The sequence below is a fragment of the Rhinatrema bivittatum genome, chromosome 6, assembly GCF_901001135.1.
Source record: "Rhinatrema bivittatum chromosome 6, aRhiBiv1.1, whole genome shotgun sequence".
NCBI lineage: Eukaryota > Metazoa > Chordata > Amphibia > Gymnophiona > Rhinatrematidae > Rhinatrema > Rhinatrema bivittatum.
In genome coordinates, this window is record NC_042620.1 from 344,563,222 (window position 1) to 344,584,596 (window position 21,375).

Genomic DNA, 21,375 nt, shown 5'->3' on the forward strand with positions numbered 1-21,375 from the left:
CAATATATTGCTTCCAAAATGTATTCTAGAATGAGAAAAATCAGAAATAGTAATTTTAGTAATGTCACACTGAACGAATAGACTTTAAATCTTTGATCACACACATACACACACAATGTATAGATACTGTAGATTTATGGCATCATTGGATTGCAACTCATAAATCTATTTAGTACAGATAAGAAGGAAACAAAAGGCAATAAAGGGAGCATGATCCAGTGACACCAGAGGTTACACGGTAGCCAGGTTGGAGCCAGCAGGCAACAACTCCCCAGACGTCAACCAGTTTTGATGTTGGCTGCCAGGGTGATGGTGGTCGAGTAACATCCAAGAAGGCTACATAAACCGAAGTCACTGGGCAACAGCTGCGTTAGTTTTGGGAGATGTTTAGATTATTGCAAAACTTGGTTATAAGATATGGGGGTGGAAGTGGGGGAGGTATTGGCTAAAGTATTGGGACTTGTCAGGTCTTCTATACAGGATGATAAAGAACCACTGAGAAAGAGAGGAAACACCAACTTAGAGAACAAGTGATATTCTACAACTGGTCCAGTTTCTACAGCTGGCAGCTGTGGTTTATTCTTTGAAGTGTGGATCCGATAAGCTAAGCAGACTGAATGAGCCAATCAGTTTTTACCTGCCTTTATCTAATGTTTTATTGTGGCTATAAGAAGATTGCATGACATTTCATATTTTCTTATCATAACCCTAGAAATGATCCATTGACCACGCAATAGTTTGCTTAAATACATTTTCTGGTAACACCATAGTCATTTTTCTCTCTTCCCATGCCTTCCTACATTGCTCTTTGCAAATCTGTCACATGCTGAACTATTTATCTCCTCTTCTCTATCCCTTTTGTATTAAAAAATAAAGTAAACAATAATCAGTGAGCATAATCCCACCCCTGTCCTGTTCATGCACTTATGATCCAGGAACATAAGGATCTATGCATTCCACATTTCAGGATTACAGTAGGAAAAATATGCTCTTTGGGCTTTCAAAGTGATTTCCAATTAGCAATAATGCCATTAACCTGAAGCTTTAGGTGTCACAATTTAATTTTTGATCACTTTTGGAACCTGAATATGCATATTTTCCTGTCATAACCCTAATATTATTTAGTCCTGAACTTTTATTTATCAATATGTCGATATATTAAATACCTCCATCTACCTATATCTTTCTTTCCTTTAGTTTATTTGAAAGCTTCTTTAAAAGTAGATTTATCATGATAACATTTTTGCAATAAAACATATTAAAGATTAAAATTTTATTTCATTTCTATTCCTTTTCTGGAAAGACATCTGTTTTCCCTTCTAGCTGCTATCATGTATTTGCACGAATACTTTCATATGGCTAATACTGCAGGATGCACAACACTCCAAATGTTTAATAGCACTGTAGAAATAAGTAATAGAGGGAATAGCTGGAGTGGCAGATCTATTCATGCTACATGGTTACTCAGTAAGTGCTCTAAAAGGCTCTTAGTTCTATTATAAGTGTTATTATATGGTTTTTAACAGTTTTGGGCTTTGTTCTTTATATGTAACAATTATATTAATTTTTATTTGGCTGTATGATGTATTTAATGTAATGCAGTGGTGAAATTTATGATGTTTTGTGCTTTTGAAGCTATTTTATTGATTAATTTGGAAATTTGTATTTTGTGAAGTGTGATATTTTAAGACATAAATAATATTAATAATATTATAGGGGTTGTACTTTAATTTTCCTTTTCTTAGCTCATGTGTTCTGATTTCAAGAGCTTCCTGACTGGCTACAGTAGTGACTCAAAAGTTGATTGTTAAATTGAAATGAAATATAGAAAAAAACCCCCACTGTAAACACTTACAAATGGATTTCTAAGTATTTGCACATAAATTTATGCATGAAATTAAAGGTTTTGGAAATGAGTAATAACTTCTCTAAAGGGCATGTTTCAAAAGTAAATGAGCTTATAGATGAGATGAGCTAGAAAACACCTCACTCATTATATTGTTGTAATTACTTACGGTCAGGTCATCGTTTTCAAAAACTTCCCGTGCTTCTTCATAACTACAACGTTCTTCCACACATTCCCTTTCAAGATTTCCAGCAACGAACTCTTCTAGCCTCCCTGTATTATGTCTCTTTTGTCGCTCTAGAATCTTGTTTGCATGCTTATTTGTGATAAAAACTGCAATTAAAAAAAAAAAATAGATGATGAAAATGATATGCAACAGCAGACATTCTACATGCCCAAGAATTTAATGATCTGCACCTCATGTATTCTATTTCTCAATATCCTAGTAGATCACATAAAATCCCAAGCAAAGTGTGGATTATTTCTGCTACCCATCTCAAGAAAATTAAATATTTAGAACCAAAACTGCTTGATTATAATTATTTTACACCCTTGTGCACATGCTGGAACTTATAAAAAAAAAAAGTTGGAATAGATGACCACTGAAGTTCAAAAGGCTTTGAAAGCAGAAGTGATCGTGAAGTGCCTGACTGAACAGATTCAATTTATACTATTCACCACATTATATAACATAGAGTAAATGTCAGCATTTTTCATATCACCAAGCAGCCCAATTTATCATCATTCCATAGGGTAAAAAGCAATATAAACAAGTTTACCAAGCTACTATCTATTGTGATCTTTTGATATTAAAAATAACAATATTAATAATGGAACAGACCAGCAAAATATTTCTTCATAAAGTTCTTTACCTATATTTCTAAGTTTAAGTCAAAAGACATTTTTTTAAAAATTATGCCTCCTGGTTTTATGCTGAATAACTAAGCTAAATAGTCTTTATCAATAATCAGACATCTATTCTTCTCTACTTGTTTGATTTTGTAAAAAGAAAATATTAATCGTGCTAGCCCCTTAGTTAAATGTGAAAAGGAACTCACCTCTACATTCAACACTGCAAATATAATCCAGTAGATAAATGAAAAGAAAAGTAAAGAATTTTGCCATTTTCTTCCACAGCACAATTGTTGCTTACAAATTATGCCAGCATAAAAAAAAAAGATCAATGATTCCAAAGTTCAAGCACATGTTTATTTATCTTGGACCTATGTATAATTATGGACGATACTTTCCCAGCTACAACCTGTAGCCAGCAGAGCTGATTTTAAAAACATGCCATGGAGTTTGGTATCAAAAAAGGAGGTAAACACCATAAGGGCAGTGTGAAGCTCAATCAATCATCCTAAAAACTGGGGTCAGTAAATAGAAGTCATTTGTGTCACGGCAGATGTGAAAGTCTTCCAAGTTAGGGAAAGTTCTGAAACTGCTCAGTCTAGCATGAGAATATCTGCTCAGCTCAACAACTCAGCCTCATCCAACGTTTTCTAGCAATCCATGCCCAGCAGCTTTCAGCTTACACAGCAACACAGTTGGTTAAGTTGAAAGAAGCAAGAAGTCTATCGAGTCCAACCTCCTTCTGTTTGCAGGTTTGCTCTTCCTACTTGGAAATCCAGGGGAAGGAGAAAAACTGCCATGGAGGATAAGCCGGTTTCAAGCCCCTGCCTAGAGGAACACATTCTCAGAGTTAGAGATCAATTAAATCCTGGCTCATGTAAATCTAAGGACCCTGGATATAATTGGACATTTTATTTGTTGCACTTCTTGATCATTTTGAACTCAAAGTAAGCTTCAATTTGAACACCCATCCAGAGAGTCTAGCCAGGTTTTTAAGTGTCCCTCTCCTGAAGAATAAGGGTAACACACACCTGTGGAATACACAATCCTGCCTGGGCTAAGAAGGTTTTCCTTCACCTCCCACAGAAAGGGCACACCCCCTTGGGGAAAGATATGTGGGTCAAGAGACAGAGGGGTAGATTTTAATAAAGTACGCCCTCGCGTACTTTTGTTCGCGCACCAGGCACGAACAAGAGTACGCCGGATTTTAATAGATACACGCGTAGCCTTTATAATCCGGAGTCGGCACACACAAGGCTGTGCAAAAAATCGGCAGCCTGAGCGCGCCGAGCCGTGCAGCCTGCCTCCGTTCCCTCCGAGGCCGCTCCGAAATCGGAGCGGCCTCGGAGGGAACTTTCCTTCCACCCCCTACACCTTCCCCTCTCTTCCCCTACCTAACCCACCCCCCCAGCCCTAACTAAACCCCCCTACCTTTGTTTGAAGAGTTACGCCTGCCCCGGCTGCGTGATTCCCCAGCCCAGGAGCAGTTTCGGAGGCCTCTGCCACGCCCCTGAAACGCCCCTGGGCTGGAACTATGCCCCCCGGCCCCGCCCCCTGAATGACATGCCACAGCGACATGCCCCCCGACATGCCTCTGACACGCCCCCCCCCCCCCCCGGAAAGCCCCGGGACTTACGCGTGTCCCGGGGTTTGTGCGCGCCACCGAGCCTATTCAACATAGGCTTGGTGCATGCAGGGGGAACTTGGGGCAGGTTTTCGGGGGGTACGCATGTATCCCTTTGAAAATCTGCCCCAGAGGAGCTAGCCACGGTTAATAAATTCTTTTATGGCCCTTTTAGGATATGTGCCATCCACCAAGAAAGGCTTATATCAATATATCCAGCAATATCTTTTGCCTCTTAATATTTGTCCTATTTATCTTTGAATTGATTTAGTGTTGTAGCTGTAACTGCTTCTGCTGACAAAATGTTACAAACTATAATTTTCCCATTCTTTGAGCAGCAAAATATGTCAGTGGAGAAGGCCCCTGCGTCGTGCCTACAGACAGATGAACAGGCAGACAGCCAGACAAAGGTGCCCTTGATGATAGCCATTCTTGCTCTAGCAAAAGACGCTTAAAAAGGGCATTTAAGAGGCAATTTAATTACACCATGAAAATATATCAGCATCTCATAAGTGTTCTTTCAGGGCCGGTGCTAGCTTTTTTGCTGCCCTGTGCTGCCCCCCCACACCACACACACACACACACACACACACACACACACACACTTCATTCATTCTCTGTCTCGGGCCTGCCAAAAAAAGCCCAGCTCCTTCCAGCAATCACTCCCCTAGCTTCATGTGGAAGTTGAGAGAGAGAGAGAAAGTGAGAGACTATTTATAAGGCCTGCATAGTAGTCAATATTTATATCTCTATAGGAGGGCCAGCTAATAGCTCGATGTGAGGTGTTGGTGGTAGTTTAGGGGCCAGTTTTACATGTAGACTGAGACATACGAACAGCACAGTACACCTCGGAGAAGATATGAGGAAAATCTCACAAAGATTACATTTCTACAATGTTCTCTCACCCTAGCTTAATGGACTCTATAACATTTAAAAACTGTCAGCTTCTACCCTCTGGGTCTTCACCCCTTCCCCTGGAACCCATTTCTGGTGCAAGAGTATTAGGTGCCTTAAGCAAATCTTATACCCTTGCCACCCCCGCCTCCTGCTCTCTCCATGAACACAGTAAAAAATTATGCAGTTATAATAGATTTTGCATGAAAAAGAATATTCAAAGGACAGTCTTCTGAGGTAAAAAATATCATAAGTATTTGCATGTATTTCTTTGGTGACAACCAGAAAATCCTACAAAAAAAAAACCAAAACCCCCACTTGGAACTATATGGCATTAGGGCTACTGTAATGCATATTAGGTGTGGGTTTGACCCTCTGAAAGCCATTACAATTACAATATAATAAACCTCCCACACCAAAACAGCACTAACTGCTAGCACTTAAAAAAGTAAAAATCCTATACTAGGCACTAAAACACCAATACACCACCTATTAGGAAAATTGAAGAAACCAAGCTAATATAGATTCCTACAAGCTAGCAGAATACCCCTCCACATCACACATGCAGAACCCAGGCAGACACACCAAGTACAGGAAAAAGAAACCATAAAATATATATAGAAACATGCAGGCAAAAATTGAATAGGAAAACTACAACAAGTTAGACTCTATGCAATGCAACAATGGAAAAACAGAAATCACCAGTCCTCAGTCATTGAGCATTAAAATCAAGAAATAGAAAAAATACATTAATCACAATAGTATAAAAATACTATTAAAAAGAATATTTCAAAACAGCTGGTGAGTGAAAAATCAAATAATTAAAAACTCTAACAATTTGTTTTAAATTTCTTAAACACCAATAAAATATTTCAAAACAGCAGACACATCAAACAGCATCCCAAAATTAAAACTAATAAGGATAAAATAATTCACACTCTCCATACCTGGAAACTTGATTTCTAGTCACTCAGATTGTTGTGGATTAGTGAGAGAGAGATGCATAAACGTTCTCCTCTCTCATAGATATATATCTGTACATACACATACATACATCTGCTTTCTCCCTCATACACGCACATGTTCCCTCTTACATTCACGTGCACATGCTTCCTCTCTCTCACACTCTCTCACCCACACACGTGCTCACAGATCCTCCCTCCTACATATACATATTCACACACTCGCATATATTCCCTCTTTCATACACATACACAAGATCCCTCTCTTTCTCACATAACCATGCTCAGACCTTAGCCTTTCATGATATAATCTGAAGAATTTACTACTCAAAAAGTACTACTATTTAGACCTATTATTCCATCATCCCTAGAGCTTGCATCTGTCTCAGTGCTCTCTCTCTCTCTCTCTCTTACACACACACACACATTGTTATAATCTGGTATGTTTGTAGACCCTGGATCGAGGTGAGAGCTGACTCCACCCACAGGGAGGAGCCCTGTCGGGACTCACCACGATTGGCGTGGCCTTAGCTGAGATGGACACAACAGGAAGGAGACTTTTTTTTTTCCGGAGTCTTGCTAGAAAACTCAAAGAGAATGAGTGGCTTCAAGAGAGATACATGAAGGCATTATGTATTTTCATGAAGTGGGTAACTGCAGGATATAAATTATAGGTCCCAGATGGCGTAAAATGGAGAAAGTCCCAATATTTTATTTTATTTTATTTATTTTTATTTTATTTATTTATATTCTGCTTTTTGCACTTTTTTCAATGCTTCAAAATGGATTACATTTAGGTACATTCAGGTTCATGTGGAGCGAATAGAACAGATGGCAGCTTGAGATGAAGGTGCTTGGTGTTAAGCCATACTTTGTCTCCTGGTTGAAATTGAGGTGCTGCTCTGTGATGAGCAGCGTAACATTTCTTGGCCTGTTGACCCGCTTTCTGAAGGAGGCCTTTGGTCTGGTTCCAGTCAGTGGAGTTCTTCAGCCAAGGCCTGGGCTGCAGGTGATGACACTGACAGAGGTAATGGCTGATGACCATATACAATTTGAAAAGGTGTAGATCCAGTAGCGGCTGAGGGATGCGAATTCAAGGCGAACTCTGCCCAGGGAAGTAATTCTGCCCAGTCGTTTTGTCGGGAGTTGACGTAGGAGTGAAGGAACTGCTTAAGTATGCGATTAGTTCTTTCGGTTTGACCATTAGACTGAGGGTGGTCTGCTTTGCTGACGTTAGATCTGAAGAAATATCAAATTTCTTAGACAGGGCCCTCCAGAATTTAGCGGTGAACTGCACACCTCTGGCCGATAGGATATGCTTTGGCATGCTGTGCAAACAGAATATATGTTGTATAAACAGCTTTACTAATTCTGGGGCAGATGGCAACCCTGGTAAGGCCACGAAATGTGCCATTTTCTGGAAGCAATCAACTGTGACCCATATGGTGTTGTTTCTGCTTGAGATGGGTAGGTCAACGTCAAAATCTGTTGCGATGTGAATCCAAGGTTCCTCTGGCGCATGTAAAGGCTGGAGGAGACCCCAAGGGTGACCAGCCGGAGGCTTTTGTCTTTCGCAAGTGGCACAAGATTCCACGTACATGTGTACATTCTCCTTCATTGAAAGCCACCAATAATACCGCTGTAATGTGGCTAGCGTATGGGATTGTCCAGATTGACCCGCTAAGTGGGAATCATGAGCCCATTTCAGAAGTTTCTCTCTCAGGCTTTGGGGTACCACCATCTACCCAGCTGGAACAGAATGAGTAGCAGCCAGCATCATCTTCTCATGGCTGATGATATGGTGAGGTTCGTCAGGGACATCCTCTGGAGTGAAAGAGCGCGAGAGGGCATCTGAGTGGACATTCTTGTCAGCAGGACGGTACTTGAGCAGGAAGCCAAACCTGTTAAAAAACAACAAGCATCTGGCTTGTCGATGATTCAGTTGCTGTGCATGATGCAGATGTTCCAAATTTTTGTGGTCCATGTATACAGTTATTTGATGTTGTGCCCCCTCAAGCCATGGGCGCCACTCTTCAAATGCTAACTTAATAGCCAACAGCTCTTTATCTCCTATCCCATTATTCCTCTCAGCTGGAGTAAAACGCCGGGAAAAAAGAGAGCAAGGGTGCAGAGTCTGAGTATCACTGTTCTGGCTGAGCACAGTTCCTACTCCGACATTGGAGGCATCAACCTCGACAATAAACTGCCGTCGAGGGTCCAGGTGGCGAAAACAAGGTTTTTTGAGGAAAGCTTCTTTGAGGGTCTGAAAGGCAGCGACTGCTTCAGGCGACCACTGTGAAGGGTTGGCTCCTTTCATAGCCATGGCAGTGAGTGGTGCCATCAAGGTGGAGTAGTGCGGGATAAACGTGCGATAATAGTTGGTGAAGCTGAGGAAGCGGCGGAGTGCTTTTAAGCCTGTGGGTTGAGGCCAGTCCTGTATGCTTTTGTTTTTTGTGGATCCATCTGGAACTCTCTGCTGGACACCAAGTAACCCAAAAAGGGAACAGACTCTTGATGGAAAGCATAGAGACGGTTATCTCATAGTCTCTGTAGAACTCTGGCGACATCCACTTGATGGCTTTGCTGATCTTGGGAAAAAATTAATATGTCAACTAGATTCACAACTACACATTGGTACAGCATACCTCGCAGAATCTCATTCATCATTCACCAAAGGGCATGACCATATACTCAAAATGGCCATTCCGGATATTAAAGGCCATTTTCCACTTGTCCCCTTGCTGAATGCAGACCAGATTATATGCCCCCTCTAGGTACAGTTTTGTAAAGATTTTGGCACCCTAGAGTCTGTCAAATAACTCTGAGATCAGAGGTAGGGGATAGCGGTCCTTAATAGGGATTTCGTTAAGTCCCCTGTAGTCAATTCATGGGCGCAGGGATCCATCTTTTTTGCCGACAAAAAAGAATCCTGCTCCAGCTGGTGACTTGGAGGGTCGGATGAATCCTTTTTGCAAGTTTTCTTGGATACTCAGTCTCTGATAGAAAAAGTGAGTATAACCTTCCTCTAAGAGGCTCCGAGCCTGGTTTTAGATTAATAGCACAGTCGAAAGACCAGTGTGGTGGTAATACATCAGCTGCTATCTTAGAAAACACATCGTGAAAGGACGCATATTATGGCGGCAAACCTGGAAGAGAAGCGGTGGTAGACATGCAGGGTATAGGTGTTATGCTCTTCAGGCACTTGTGACAAGCTGTACCTCATTGTGAAAGGTCCATGGTGTTCCAGTCAAACTGGGATGTGTGATCTTGCAGCCATGGGAGGCCAAGCACTATGGGATGAATGGCCTTGTCAAGAACCAAAAATGAGATGGTCTCAGTATGAAGGGCACCAGTGTGCAGGCAAATTGGTTGAGTGGTATGGGATACCTCTCCTGGTAATGGTTCTCCATGTATAGAAGAGAGAAGCAGTGGAGTGGGTGTTGGAATGGTAGGAATCCGTAGATGTTCTACCAGCCTCTTGAGTATAAAATTGCCACTGGCTCCAGAATTGACAATTGCTAGAGTCTGGAATTCAAGGGTTCTGGAGATGATTGAGACTGGGAGTGTCAGTGGAGGAGATGGGGTAGTAAGACCTAGGAAGAGTCCTCAAGCAGATCCTAGGTCTGCATGTTTCCCGGACAGATGGGACATGATTGAACTGCATGGCCTGGTTGACCGCAGTACATACAGAGACCCATTCTCTTACGGTAGTGCCTTTCCTTGGTGGTTAGGTGGCTGTGGCCTAATTGCATGGGTTCATCTTCTTCAGGGATTGGTGTAGGCTGGGTCTGTGCTGCAGGTGTGGCTTGTGGATATATACTCACTGAGAGGTGTCTTTTAGGGCTTTTAACCTTTTGTGATCGTTCCCGTAGGTGACAATCAATTCTCCCAGCAAGGTCAATAAGTGAGTCCAAGGTGATAAGGATGAACTGGCAGCACATGAACTACCTAATACAAGAGTTCAGGCCTTCTAGGGAAATCACACATAAACATTCTAGATCCCAGTGAAGCTCTGGTCTTAAATTCAATAACATAGTTCGAGAGTGACTTGGCTCCTTGTTGGAGATGTAAGAGTGGATCCGGTGACTGTCTTGTGTGCAGGGTCATCAAATACTGACTTAAAGAGAGCAAGAAAACCTGGCAAGTCGCTAAGGATCAGGTCATTGTGTTCCCAGAGAAGTGAAGCCCAAGCCAGGGCTTTTCCATCTAAAAGAGACAGGATATACTGATATACTTAGTCTTAGATATGGCAGTAGGGAAGTAGGTTGGTTGTAAAGAAAAGTGCATACAGCACTGATTGAGGAAGCCTCTACATAACAGGGAATCTCCTGAGAAGTGAGTAGGGGCTGGTAGTGGTACTGTAGTTTATCCTGAAACCACCGATGAGGCATCTTTGTCAGACGTAGTTGAGTATCCAGTGATGAATTCAACTGATTAAATGCATTAGTCAAAGTCTCTAAAGTGCTCTGTCGTTCATCAATGTAGTGGCCCGGCCAGGGATGGCCTGAAGGGCTGAGACCTGAGCCGGGTCCATGCAGTTAGCAATCTGTTATAATCTGGTATGTTTGTAGACCCTGGATTGAGGTGAGAGCTGACTCCACCCACAGGGAGGAGCCCTGTGGGGACTCACCACGATAGGGAGTGAGTCCCCACAGGGCTCACTCCCTATCGTGACCTTAGCTGAGACAGACACAACAGGAAGAAGACTTTATTATACTGGAATGAAGAAATTCCCACCAAGTGGGAAGAGAGAGACACAGTCCAGAGGAATGGGTAGCTCAATGATGGTATCCCCAGTAGTGGTCCACGGAGCGGGGAACGCCGAGGAATCCCTCCTTTGATGGAACTTCTCTGTATCGATCCTGTAATGGCCCACAGCGCAGGGTATGCTGAGAATCATAGAAGAGATGTTGAGAGAAGAGCAGGAGGTCAGTAGAGCTGAATAACAGATGGTACTCATTCTGAAGTGTGCAATGATGGTTGCTGAGGTGAACACGGTAGTGGCCTGAAGCATGGGGTATGCTGGAGGTTCCGTCAGCTGAAGGTAGTGAAGTCACAAGGCTGAACCAGACAAGCCCAGAGAGAATGATAGACTCCAGGCAGGAAGGCCCTCCGAGGAGCAGACAGCCAGAACGTGACAAGGCCCCCGAGGAGTGGGTACCTAAAGCGTTCGAGTCTCTGGATCAGGAACAAGTTCAGCGTAGCGAAGTAAGTGTCTCCGAAGGAGTGGAATTCAGCAGGAAGGAAGTCCTTGTTAACTAGCAGGTGGCTCAGACTGGCTGGTTCAAATACATGCAGGCAGATGACGTCATGCGTAGGGGACGCCATGACATGTATAAGATGGGGCCTGGCGCACGTGCATGCCTTAGGTAATCCCTGATTCAAGATAGCGAACGGAACTGCCCGTGCCATCCCAGGAATGCTGAGGAGAGTGGCATGCTGAGGCAGAGGTCGCCAGTTGTCTGAGAATTACTGGTGCAGGGAAAAAGGAGGTGAACAACAGAGGTCTCAGCCATCTGCGACCGACAGGCGCAACACACATGCTCCCTTTTTCACACACATGCTTCCTCTCACATGCACATACTCAGACACCCACACACACTCCGCTTCTGCTCAGGCACCCACACACACTCCACTTTTGCTCAGACACCCACACACACACCCATGCACATACTTGTGCTCAGACTCCCACCCATACACACACACATGCAAATACTCAGACACCCCCACACACACTCTGCTTCTGCTCAGGCACCCATACACACTCCACTTTGCCCACACACATTCTACTTATGCTCAGACTCCCACCCACACACACACACATGCACATACTCAGACACCCACACCCACTCCACTTTTGTACAGTGGGTTGCACTGGCCCTGTGTTCTTTTAATATTGTGCCCCAAAGAAAACAAGAGATGATCTGCTAAGATTAAGGGGTAATAGATGACACCACCTTCAGAGAAAGGGAAGTACAGATAGCCTCCCGGCTAGAAATGATGCTGGTCTAAGAGTCTGATGACGCTAATTTGAAAAAAGCACCGGCTGGGCAAGTGCAACTGGGGATGACTCCTGTCCTGTGAAAATGGATATGATAACAGGTAGGCTGGGAGAGGGGGTCCAGGTGGGTTAAGGGGATAGGGAAGATGTGTGGTGAGACTTCTATTTTTGGAATTGCAATTTTTGTGCTGGGGAAGGTGGGCCCCTGTGCTGGCTGCTATTGCTATTTTTAAAAAAACTAAATATCCTTATTTTTTTTAAAACAAGAAATGAAACAAAATAACATGAAATGCAATAAAACTCCTTGTCAATGAAACAAAATCAAAACAAATTGAAAAAAGTAACCCTTGCACCCTTTAGGTTATAGGCCTCTAAATTTTGTCTAACAGTTGTCTGCTTATTTGCTTAAAGTATTGAATTACTATGAAACCATTAAGTCCTGCTATATAGTTACTATATAACAATCTTATCTGCAAACATGATTTTATTTTTTTTTATTTTTCATTTATATTCTACTTTTGTTGGCACTTCAAAGTGAATTACATTCAAGTACTGTAGGTACTGCTGGTGCTGGCAATATTGCTAGTTAATTATTTTTGATTATTGATAAAAAAAATGTCAAATAATATGGTTCTAGTACAGAATCCTTTAGAGCCTCCCTTGTCATCTCATCCCTAATTATAATATGTGCTATTGTAGCCCTTTGTCACTCTCCCTTCATCCCAGTATCTAAACGTTGACAACATCTTTCTTAATATGAAAATCAAATTTTCCTGTGATATACCAAAAGCTTTAGCAAAATCTATCAGTCATCTTGCCCTCCTTCTTATTTGTGCATACAACTCTATTGAAACCGGCCTCTTTTGACTTATCCCCCAGTTCTAACCCTCTCGGCCCTCCCATCAAACTCAGCTATCACAGTAACTTGGACCACAGACCATGACTTGCTCTGGAGCCAGGTATGCATGCATCCTGAGCCTGGCCACTAGGCATCATCTTTGCGTAATGACAGAGATTTTTTTCTCTCTCCAATTGCCAAACTCTACTGGAGCTTGAAACTCCACCTCTGGAGCATCTCCCTAGTCAACTTCAGGAAAGGAAGCCAGGTTCAGGAATCAAACCCAGATTTTCTGCATGGCAATGCACAGCACTACCTCTAAGTCATCAAGCTGGTCAGTGGTCTTTGTTTTAAAGCATATAGCAGCAGACATACAGATCTAAGCCTGCATAACCTAGAGTAAATGTAATATAAGGAAGATATGATAGGGACATTTAAATACCTCCAAGGTTTTCATGCCCAGAAGGTGGGCTTTTACAATGCAAAGGAGGCTCTATAATGAGAGGTCATTGGATGCAGGTAAAAGGGGGTTGACTCAGAAGAAATCTAAGGAAACATTTAATAATAAGTGTGGAAGCTTGCAGGGCAGACTAGATGGGCCGATTGGTCTTTTTCTGCCGTCATTTCTATGTTTCTATATTTCTTTACAGAGAGCATAGTGGATGCATGGAACAGCCTTCCTGTGGAGGCAAGGGCAACATCTGAATTCAAGAAAGCATGGGATACGCACAGAGGATCTCTGAGGGAGTAGTAAGGATTGAAAAGCTGAATAGTTGGTGTGGATGGGCAGGTTAGACAGTTGGTATGTTTTTTTTCTGCCATCATGTTTCTATGGGCCAGCACACACTTTCTTTAAAGGAAACAAAGGAAGGAAATGTTGTCTCTTTGATTTATAGAGTAAAATTAATCAGGTTAACATAAACAGTAGGGTTTCTGAGGGACTATCGTCAGATTTTCTTAGCAGATAAATTTAGTAAAATGAGCTGAGACGTTATTAATACGGGTATGCCTGACAAGAAAGGCAAAGTGGATCAATAATCATAACTCATTGTTCTGTGGAAAAAACACACAAATTGGAAAAGCAACAGACTATCCTTAAATGACTGCATTTTATACAGAGCATAAGTGCATTCACAGTTCCAAAAAAAAAACGGAAAGATTAATTTTTGCCCATGATTCTTTCCCTGATAAAATGTAAGCGACATGGACTCAGTCCCTCATTATTTACTGATGATGGTCTCAAAATAGAAATGTCACCACCATTAGTATAAGAAGTAATTAACACAGTTCAGTGAACTTCATGAATATATACAGTTTTATTTGTGCTGCTTCTACCCATGCTAATAATGAGGACAAAGTGAAAATAATAGATTCTTTGTGCTTTTATTACCTTAACATTATAATTGAGTCACAAAAATACTCCTACTGAGATTCTTCAAAGACACTGCTAGTGGCAGAATGTCTGTTATTGGTATGGAATGACATTATCTTTCATAGCACATACTGACACATGTTCCAATACATAGATAAGCACATAAGACTTACCATACTGGTTCAGAGCAAGGGTGCATGAAGCCCACTATCCTGTTTCCAACAGTCGCCAAATCAGGAAGTACCTGGCAGGGCCCCAGGGGGGGGGGGGGTAGATAGATTCCCAGCTGCTTATCCCAAGAATAAGCAGTGGATTTCTGCAACTCTACCTTAATAATGGTAATGGACTTTTCCTCCAGGAACTTGTCCAAACCTTTTTTTAAACACAGCTACACTAATAGCTCTCACCACATCCTCTGGCAATGAATTCCAGAGCTTAATTATGCATTGAAGAGAAAATATTTTATTTTACTAGTTTTAAATGTTTCACCTAGCCTTTATACTTTAATTAATTAATATATATACTATGTTCTATATATATTTTATAGTTTAACTTAAGATATGCAGTACCATATATAGATATGGTACTATATATATTAACTTTGGCTACATGAATGTGCATATTTTGAGATATTTAGCCTGTGGTAATTTTTTTCATGATTCAATTGCTTAACCCTTCCCCCCAATAAAACGATTAGTAAGAGTGTTCACTATGGGGCGGATTTTCAGAGCCCTGCTCGCGTAAATCCGCCCAAAACCGGGCGGATTTACGCGAGCAGGGCCCTGCGCGCCGGTAAGCCTATTTTACATAGGCCTACCGGCGCGCGCAGAGCCCCGGGACTCTCGTAAGTCCCGGGGTTTTTGGAGGGGGCGTGTCGGGAGGCGTGTTGGGGGCGGGCCCGAACCGTGCGGCGTTTTCGGGGCGTGTCGGGAGTGTTCCGGGGGCGGGCCCGGGGGCGTGGCTACAGCCCGGGGCGGCCCGGGGGCGTGGCCGCGCCCTCCGGACCCGCCCCCAGGTCACGTCCCTGCGCGCAGGAGGCCCGCTGACGTGCGGGGATTTACGCCTCCCAGAGGGAGGCGTAAATCCCCCGACAAAGGTAAGGGGGGGGGTTTAGACAGGGCCGGGCGGGTGGGTTAGGTAGGGGAAGGGAGGGGAAGGTGAGGGGAGGGCAAAGGAAAGTTCCCTCCGAGGCCGCTCCGATTTCGGAGCGGCCTTGGAGGGAACGGGGGTAGGCTGCGCGGCTCGGCGCGCGCCGGCTATACAAAATCCATAGCCTTGCGCGCGCCGATCCAGGTTTTTAGCAGATACGCGCGGCTCCGCGCGTATCTACTAAAATCCAGCGTACTTTTGTTTGCGCCTGGAGCGCAAACAAAAGTAGGCTATTCGCGCTCCTTTTAAAATCCGCCCCTATAGGTATTGAATATTTTATGATTCTGAAGGTGAGAGTGTCTCTCTTTCTCTCCCAATGCCCTTTCAGTATTGGCACTCCTCTTCCTCCATCCTTGGTGCTCTCTCTCAAACAGTGATGCTTCTGTACTTCCTTATTGTCCTCCATTTCTTACCCCACTTCTGTGAAATTTCTTCTAACTCTCCCCACTTTCATAATTTAGCTTTAAGCCCCCTCATAAGAACTTAAGAATTACCATACTGGGTCAGACCAAGGGTCCATCTAGCCCAGTATCCTGTTTCCAACAGTGGCCAATCCAAGTCACAAGTACCTGGCAAGTACCCAAACATTAAATAGATCCTGGCTTCCCCTAGGTGGGCAGCCACGTCTTTTCACAACCTTTAAAGGGCTCGTGGCGGGAAATGCCCCGCAGCCCTGTTCGATGATGTCACCCGGCGTCTTCTCTTCAGCCCTATAAAAGGGCGCATTGCCTTTGCAAGGAGCATGCCTGCTCCTGGATTCCTCGTGTCATCATTTCAGGAGGCTTCTGAGGTCCATTGTCGCTTCTTCAAGGTCCTTTGTTCTTTGAGGGAGCTCCCTTGTCTTCATCCATTGTTCCTGCTCTTTCATTTGGATCCTGTGTCTTTGTCTGTCCTGTGCCTTGATGTTCCAGTTCTCCAGTTCCTGTCTTCAGATGTCCCAGTCTTCTTTGGTTCTTCTCTTTGGATGTTCCTGTCTTTGGATGTTCCAGTTCTTCAGTACCTGTCTCCAGTTGTTCCAGTACTTTGGTCCCTGTGTCCAGTTGTCCCTGATCCTCTAGTTCCTGGATCTGGGTTTCCCAGCCTTGTCTCACCCGCCAGATTCCACCTCCAGATGACCATCCTGTGAGTAAATACGTATCTGATCCAGTGTCCTGTTCCTGGTCATTGGAGCCCTGTTCCGGTTGGATCCTTCTTCAAGTGCTGCCCGGATTCCTCTTTCATCCTGAGCTTCAGTCCTGTGCTTGTCCTGCTCTCTGTGTGGTCCGCGACCAGTCTCTTCAGATTGTGTAGGGCAAGCAGTGGGACAGCGTGGTCCGCGACTAGCCCACGGAGGGCTGTGTAGAGTGCGCTGAGGGGCAGTGCCTGCCTAAGTCTCCAATTGCATTGTCTTATCCAAGTCTCCAAGTACCTACGTCCCGTCCAAGTCTCCAAGTGCCTATGTCTCTTCCTTGTTCCAGTCATCGCCTGTCTTCGACCTCTGTCTGCCTGTTGCATCTGCCATTTCCAGGCGGCAGGTCTGAAAGGGCTATCGAGTGGCTGGAGAGCCACCCCAGAGACCAGCATTGCCTTGCTGGGTCTCTTCTGATGCATTCAGGTTTGGCAGAGGCCAGAGTGCTCCGAGTCTTCAGTCTGTCCGCCCGTGCTCAGATATGACTCGCCTGCCTTGGCACTTCTCCGGAGCCCTCCTCTGGGGCTGTGCCATAGCCCATGGGCACACTCTCTCTCCTGAATAGGGACCACTCCCTAGCACTCCCAACACCAAGCTACTATTCCTTATTGATAAATAGTTTATGGACCTCCTCTATGAACTTATCCAAACCTTACTTAAATACAGTTACACTAACTGCTGTAACCACATCCTCTGACAATGAATTCCAGAGTTAAATATGCACTGAAGGGCAGATTTTAAATGCCCGGTGTGCGTAAATTCCGGCCTTTGTGCGCATGGCCGGGCCTTATGCGCATCGGGTAAATTTTCTAAGACGCCCGGCCATGCGCATAAAGGCCGGTATACGCTCTAGTGCTGGGCCTCTTGGAAGGGGCGGGCTGGCGGACGTGCTTTAGGTGGGGAGGGGCGGGGCAGGTGGCAGGCTGGGACAGCGCCATTGTTCGCTGTCTTGGAGACTTGCGCGCCAACCGGCTGCCGGCACGCGCATTTACTTCAGCTCGGGATCTGAAGTAAGTTGACCAAAAAATATTAAAAAAAAACATTTTAGATTTAGGGGTTGTGGAGGAGAGGTGCAGGGGAAGGGAGGGTAGGGTAGAGGGTAGGGAAGTTCCCTCCCAGTCCAATCCTTAATTGGAGATGTCACCCTATGCTGGGGAAGCCCACGATGAGTTGCCATGCAAATTTGCACAATTTTACCTCCCCTTGCGTGCACCGCGCACACATGCACTGATTTTAGAACATGTGCGGGCCAGCGCCCACATGTTATAAAATCTGTGCGTTCATGTGTGTGTGCCGGGAAGCGCACGCACCTTACAAAATCTACCCGTGATTGAAAAAGAATTTCCTTTGATTTGTTTTAAAGGAGCTACTTGCTAACTTCATGGAGTGCCCCCTGGTCCTTCTTTTATCTGAGAGAGTAAATAACTGATTTACATTAGTTTGCTCAAGTCCTTTCATGATTTTGTAGATCTTTATCATATCCCCCCTCAGTCATCTGTTCTCCAAACTGAACAGCCCTAACTTCCTCCACCAATTTAACTACTCCCCTCTGATAATGTCCTCTTAACCCATTCCCCCCCCTTCTTCTTAACCCATTATGTTGCAGTTGGACACTGCTGGCGAGATAGTGGACCCTTGGGCCGGCCTACCTAGGGTGACAGGGTAGGCCGGGGGGCGGATCCACAAGCACAAGGTGTTCACCCGGGAACCAGGAACCCCCCGGGAGGAGCCCGTAGGGCACTGGGACTTCGGGACTTGGAATAGAGGCAGAAAGTCCAGGGGCTGAGATAGGCTTAGACCGGGACCAGAGCAAACAGCGGGAATAGGAAGTCCAAGGTACCCGGAAAGCAGGGAACCGGCTGTACAGGGCGAGGGCCGGCTGAAGGCAGGGCAGCGGGCGGCAGCGGAGTCTGTAGCAAACCGGAGGCTGAAGCAGGCTGTAGGCTGAAGCAGAGTCTGTAGCAAACCAGAGGGTGAAGCAGGCTGTAGGCTGAAGCGGAAACAGGCCGGGGTCAGAGGCTGGCTGCAGGCTGAAGCTGGAGTCAGAAGCAAACCGGAGTCAGAAGCAGGAGACGTGGAGATCACCAGGAATGCAACTAAGAACAACTATGGAGTTGTGAACCTCGTTGCAAGGCGATGAGAGAGAGTTTGAGCGCCGGTTATATCGGGGCTTGGACATGACGTTATCAGCACAGGCGGGGCCAGGCTTCCGGGAGTTGAGCGCTCAAGACGGGCGTCCTCGCGCACACGCGAGACTGGCAAGAAGTAGACACATAATTACGGCCGCCACATGGAGTGAGAGAAGCCCCCGGGGTCCGGAGCGGGCGGAATGCGGTGGTTTCTGAAGCGGAGGTAGGCGGGTTTGAGCCCTAAGCGGAGGGAAGCGGTAGAGACCGCAACACATTATGTTCTAAATGTTCCCCCCAGTTGATCTTTATTGCCTTTTCTTGTTCACTCCTCATTGTTCTCTCACCTTTCTGATATTTGCTATTATCTCTATTGGTGGCGTCAGCCTATGCTCTCACATTTAGGTCCCTAAAATGTGTCACAGCTGTGATGATGATGAGAACGGCAGTTACTACTCCGAACAGAATTCATGAGGTAACACTTGCATGGAGTAGCAGTTACTACCATAAGCACATTTCTGGGCAGACTGGATGGACCATCTGGTCTTTATCTGTCATCATTACTATGTTGCTATGAGAGCACTAGGAGTAAGCACAGGGAGGAGAGTAGCATTGACACTTAGGAATGGGTAGGCAAGGAAGGAGAAAAGCAGGGTCACTAGCATTGGCTAGTGACCCTGCTTTTCTCCTTGGCAGGAAGCTTCCACCGTCTTACCCTTCCCTGGCAGGAAGGGTAAGACGGTGGAAGCTTCATTTAGGAGTAATAAGGAAGGGAGCTGTTGAAGAGATGAGCTCATCATGGAGGGGGTTTGGAGTGAAAAGGAAAGTACATCATTGAAAAGGGATGGGGGCAAGGAGGTAAAAGCAACACTGGGCCTAAGAATTGAAGATGGGACTTGGAAATATCATGGAGAAAACTTTAGAGGCATCAACAAGGAATGGAGGAGAAGGAAGACGGAAACACCGAGGGGCTTGGGAGGAGGTAGTTGAGTTAGGAAGTGAGACTGGGAAGTTTGGGAGGGAGGGGAGCGGTGCTGTGAGGCATTAATGGGGTGGAAGGAGGGACATGGTGGGGGTTGGGTGATTTGATGGGGTAAGAGGGAGAGAAAGCAGGGCTAGGAAGCATGATGGGAGGAAGAAGAGTATGGCTAGAAGGCATAATATAATAGAAAAGGACAGAAGGGCTGTAAAGCATCAGAGTATTGGGAAGGAGAGGGGCAGAGGGGCATTAAAAGGCGGGAATGGGAGGCATCAGCATACTATGTGTTGCAACCGTTGGTCTGCGATGGCTTCGCCCCACTTACCTTACTCTTCTTGCGGCTCCTCCCGCTCACCTCGGACTACTGGCTGCTGCGGCGTCTGTCTGCCAACCTCTCCAGCATCCCGGACCGGCTTTGGTGCTGCTTCATGCCATGCTCCTCCAAGGTACCACAGGGCGCGCGTGCGCACGCAGCCCTCATCTTTATTTCCTCATTGGCGCGAACCTCAGGGGCGTCCCCCTGAGATGATGTCACGCTGGCCGGATATTTAAGCCTACCACTTTTGCTATCTAATAGAGTTAGCAACTTCTCGGATGAGATTTGTCTCCATACCGAAGCTACTCTGCCACTCAGCGTTATCTGGAACTCTTATTGCTAACGGGGTACCCGCTCCTTGGGAGCCTCTTCTGCTTCTTTCAGGTGCTATCATGAAACCAGTACTCGCTCCTCGAGGGCCCATGTTCCCTGAGTCGCTGCCTGCATCTACAACCCTTTCTACTTGGAAGACCTCACTGTTTCCATCTGTGAGTACAACTACCATCTATTCCACAGTACTGCTTCCCTGGAACCAGGTACTCGTTCCTCGAGGGCCTGCCCTCTCTTCCAGTGCCAGACCTCTCGTCTAGTGGAATCGCTGTATGAGTACAATACCACTGAGTCTCTCTACTCTAAGGGATCAGGTACTCGCTCCTTGAGGGCCTGCTCTCCCTGTCTCAGAGCTTTTCCTATTCTACTTGGGATTCTGTATGTTTCTCACTGTGTACTCATAACTCTCAGTCTCTTTCCACTACAGCACAGCCAAGCAGAGGAGTCGCTGTTCCAGTGTCCTGTGGGATACTCGCCCAGCCAGGCTCAACATCTACTACTCACTACTGCCACCTCTGGTGGTTTCCAAAACTGTTTAAATAAAGATTCAATCTGTGTTTGTGTGTCCAGAGTCTAGCCTGACACCATGGTCCCTCACGGGACTGCCCCCTGTGGGCATGGTCATCTGCCACAGTGTCCAAGGATCTACCCAAACATCAATAACCATAACACTATGGAAAAGAAGGGTGGGATTGGCAGGAATGACATAGTGGGAGGGAAAGCAAGGTAGGAGATAGGAAGGAGAGACATGATGCAGAGGAATCACTGGTAGTGATGGATTTGGGAAGATGCTACCTCCAAGCACTGTTAGTGCCAATTCCATGCTGACCCTCATACCTGTGAAACTGAGCACTACCCTGCAGTCCCCTCAAACCTCTGCTTCATTAACACTGTCCTCCATTGCAGTAAATGTTTATT

At 45.1% G+C, this 21,375-nt stretch overlaps 1 protein-coding gene across 2 annotated transcripts in view; it reads right to left on the reverse strand.

Annotated features, from left to right (window-relative positions):
- The window catches only part of F9 (coagulation factor IX), a 124,865-nt gene that overhangs the window by 69,466 nt on the left and 34,024 nt on the right, over positions 1 to 21,375 (reverse strand). Inside the window, exons 1-3 of one of the 2 annotated variants that reach the window (XM_029607777.1) lie at positions 2,905 to 3,085; positions 2,016 to 2,179; positions 1 to 25 (exon numbers count right to left, since the gene is read on the reverse strand). In XM_029607777.1, coding sequence (XP_029463637.1) covers positions 1 to 25; positions 2,016 to 2,179; positions 2,905 to 2,971 — 256 coding nt within the window. In that variant the 5' untranslated portion in view covers positions 2,972 to 3,085. Of the gene's footprint in view, positions 26 to 2,015; positions 2,180 to 2,904; positions 3,086 to 21,375 lie in introns of those variants that run through there. The other variant, XM_029607778.1, reaches the window with a different exon arrangement.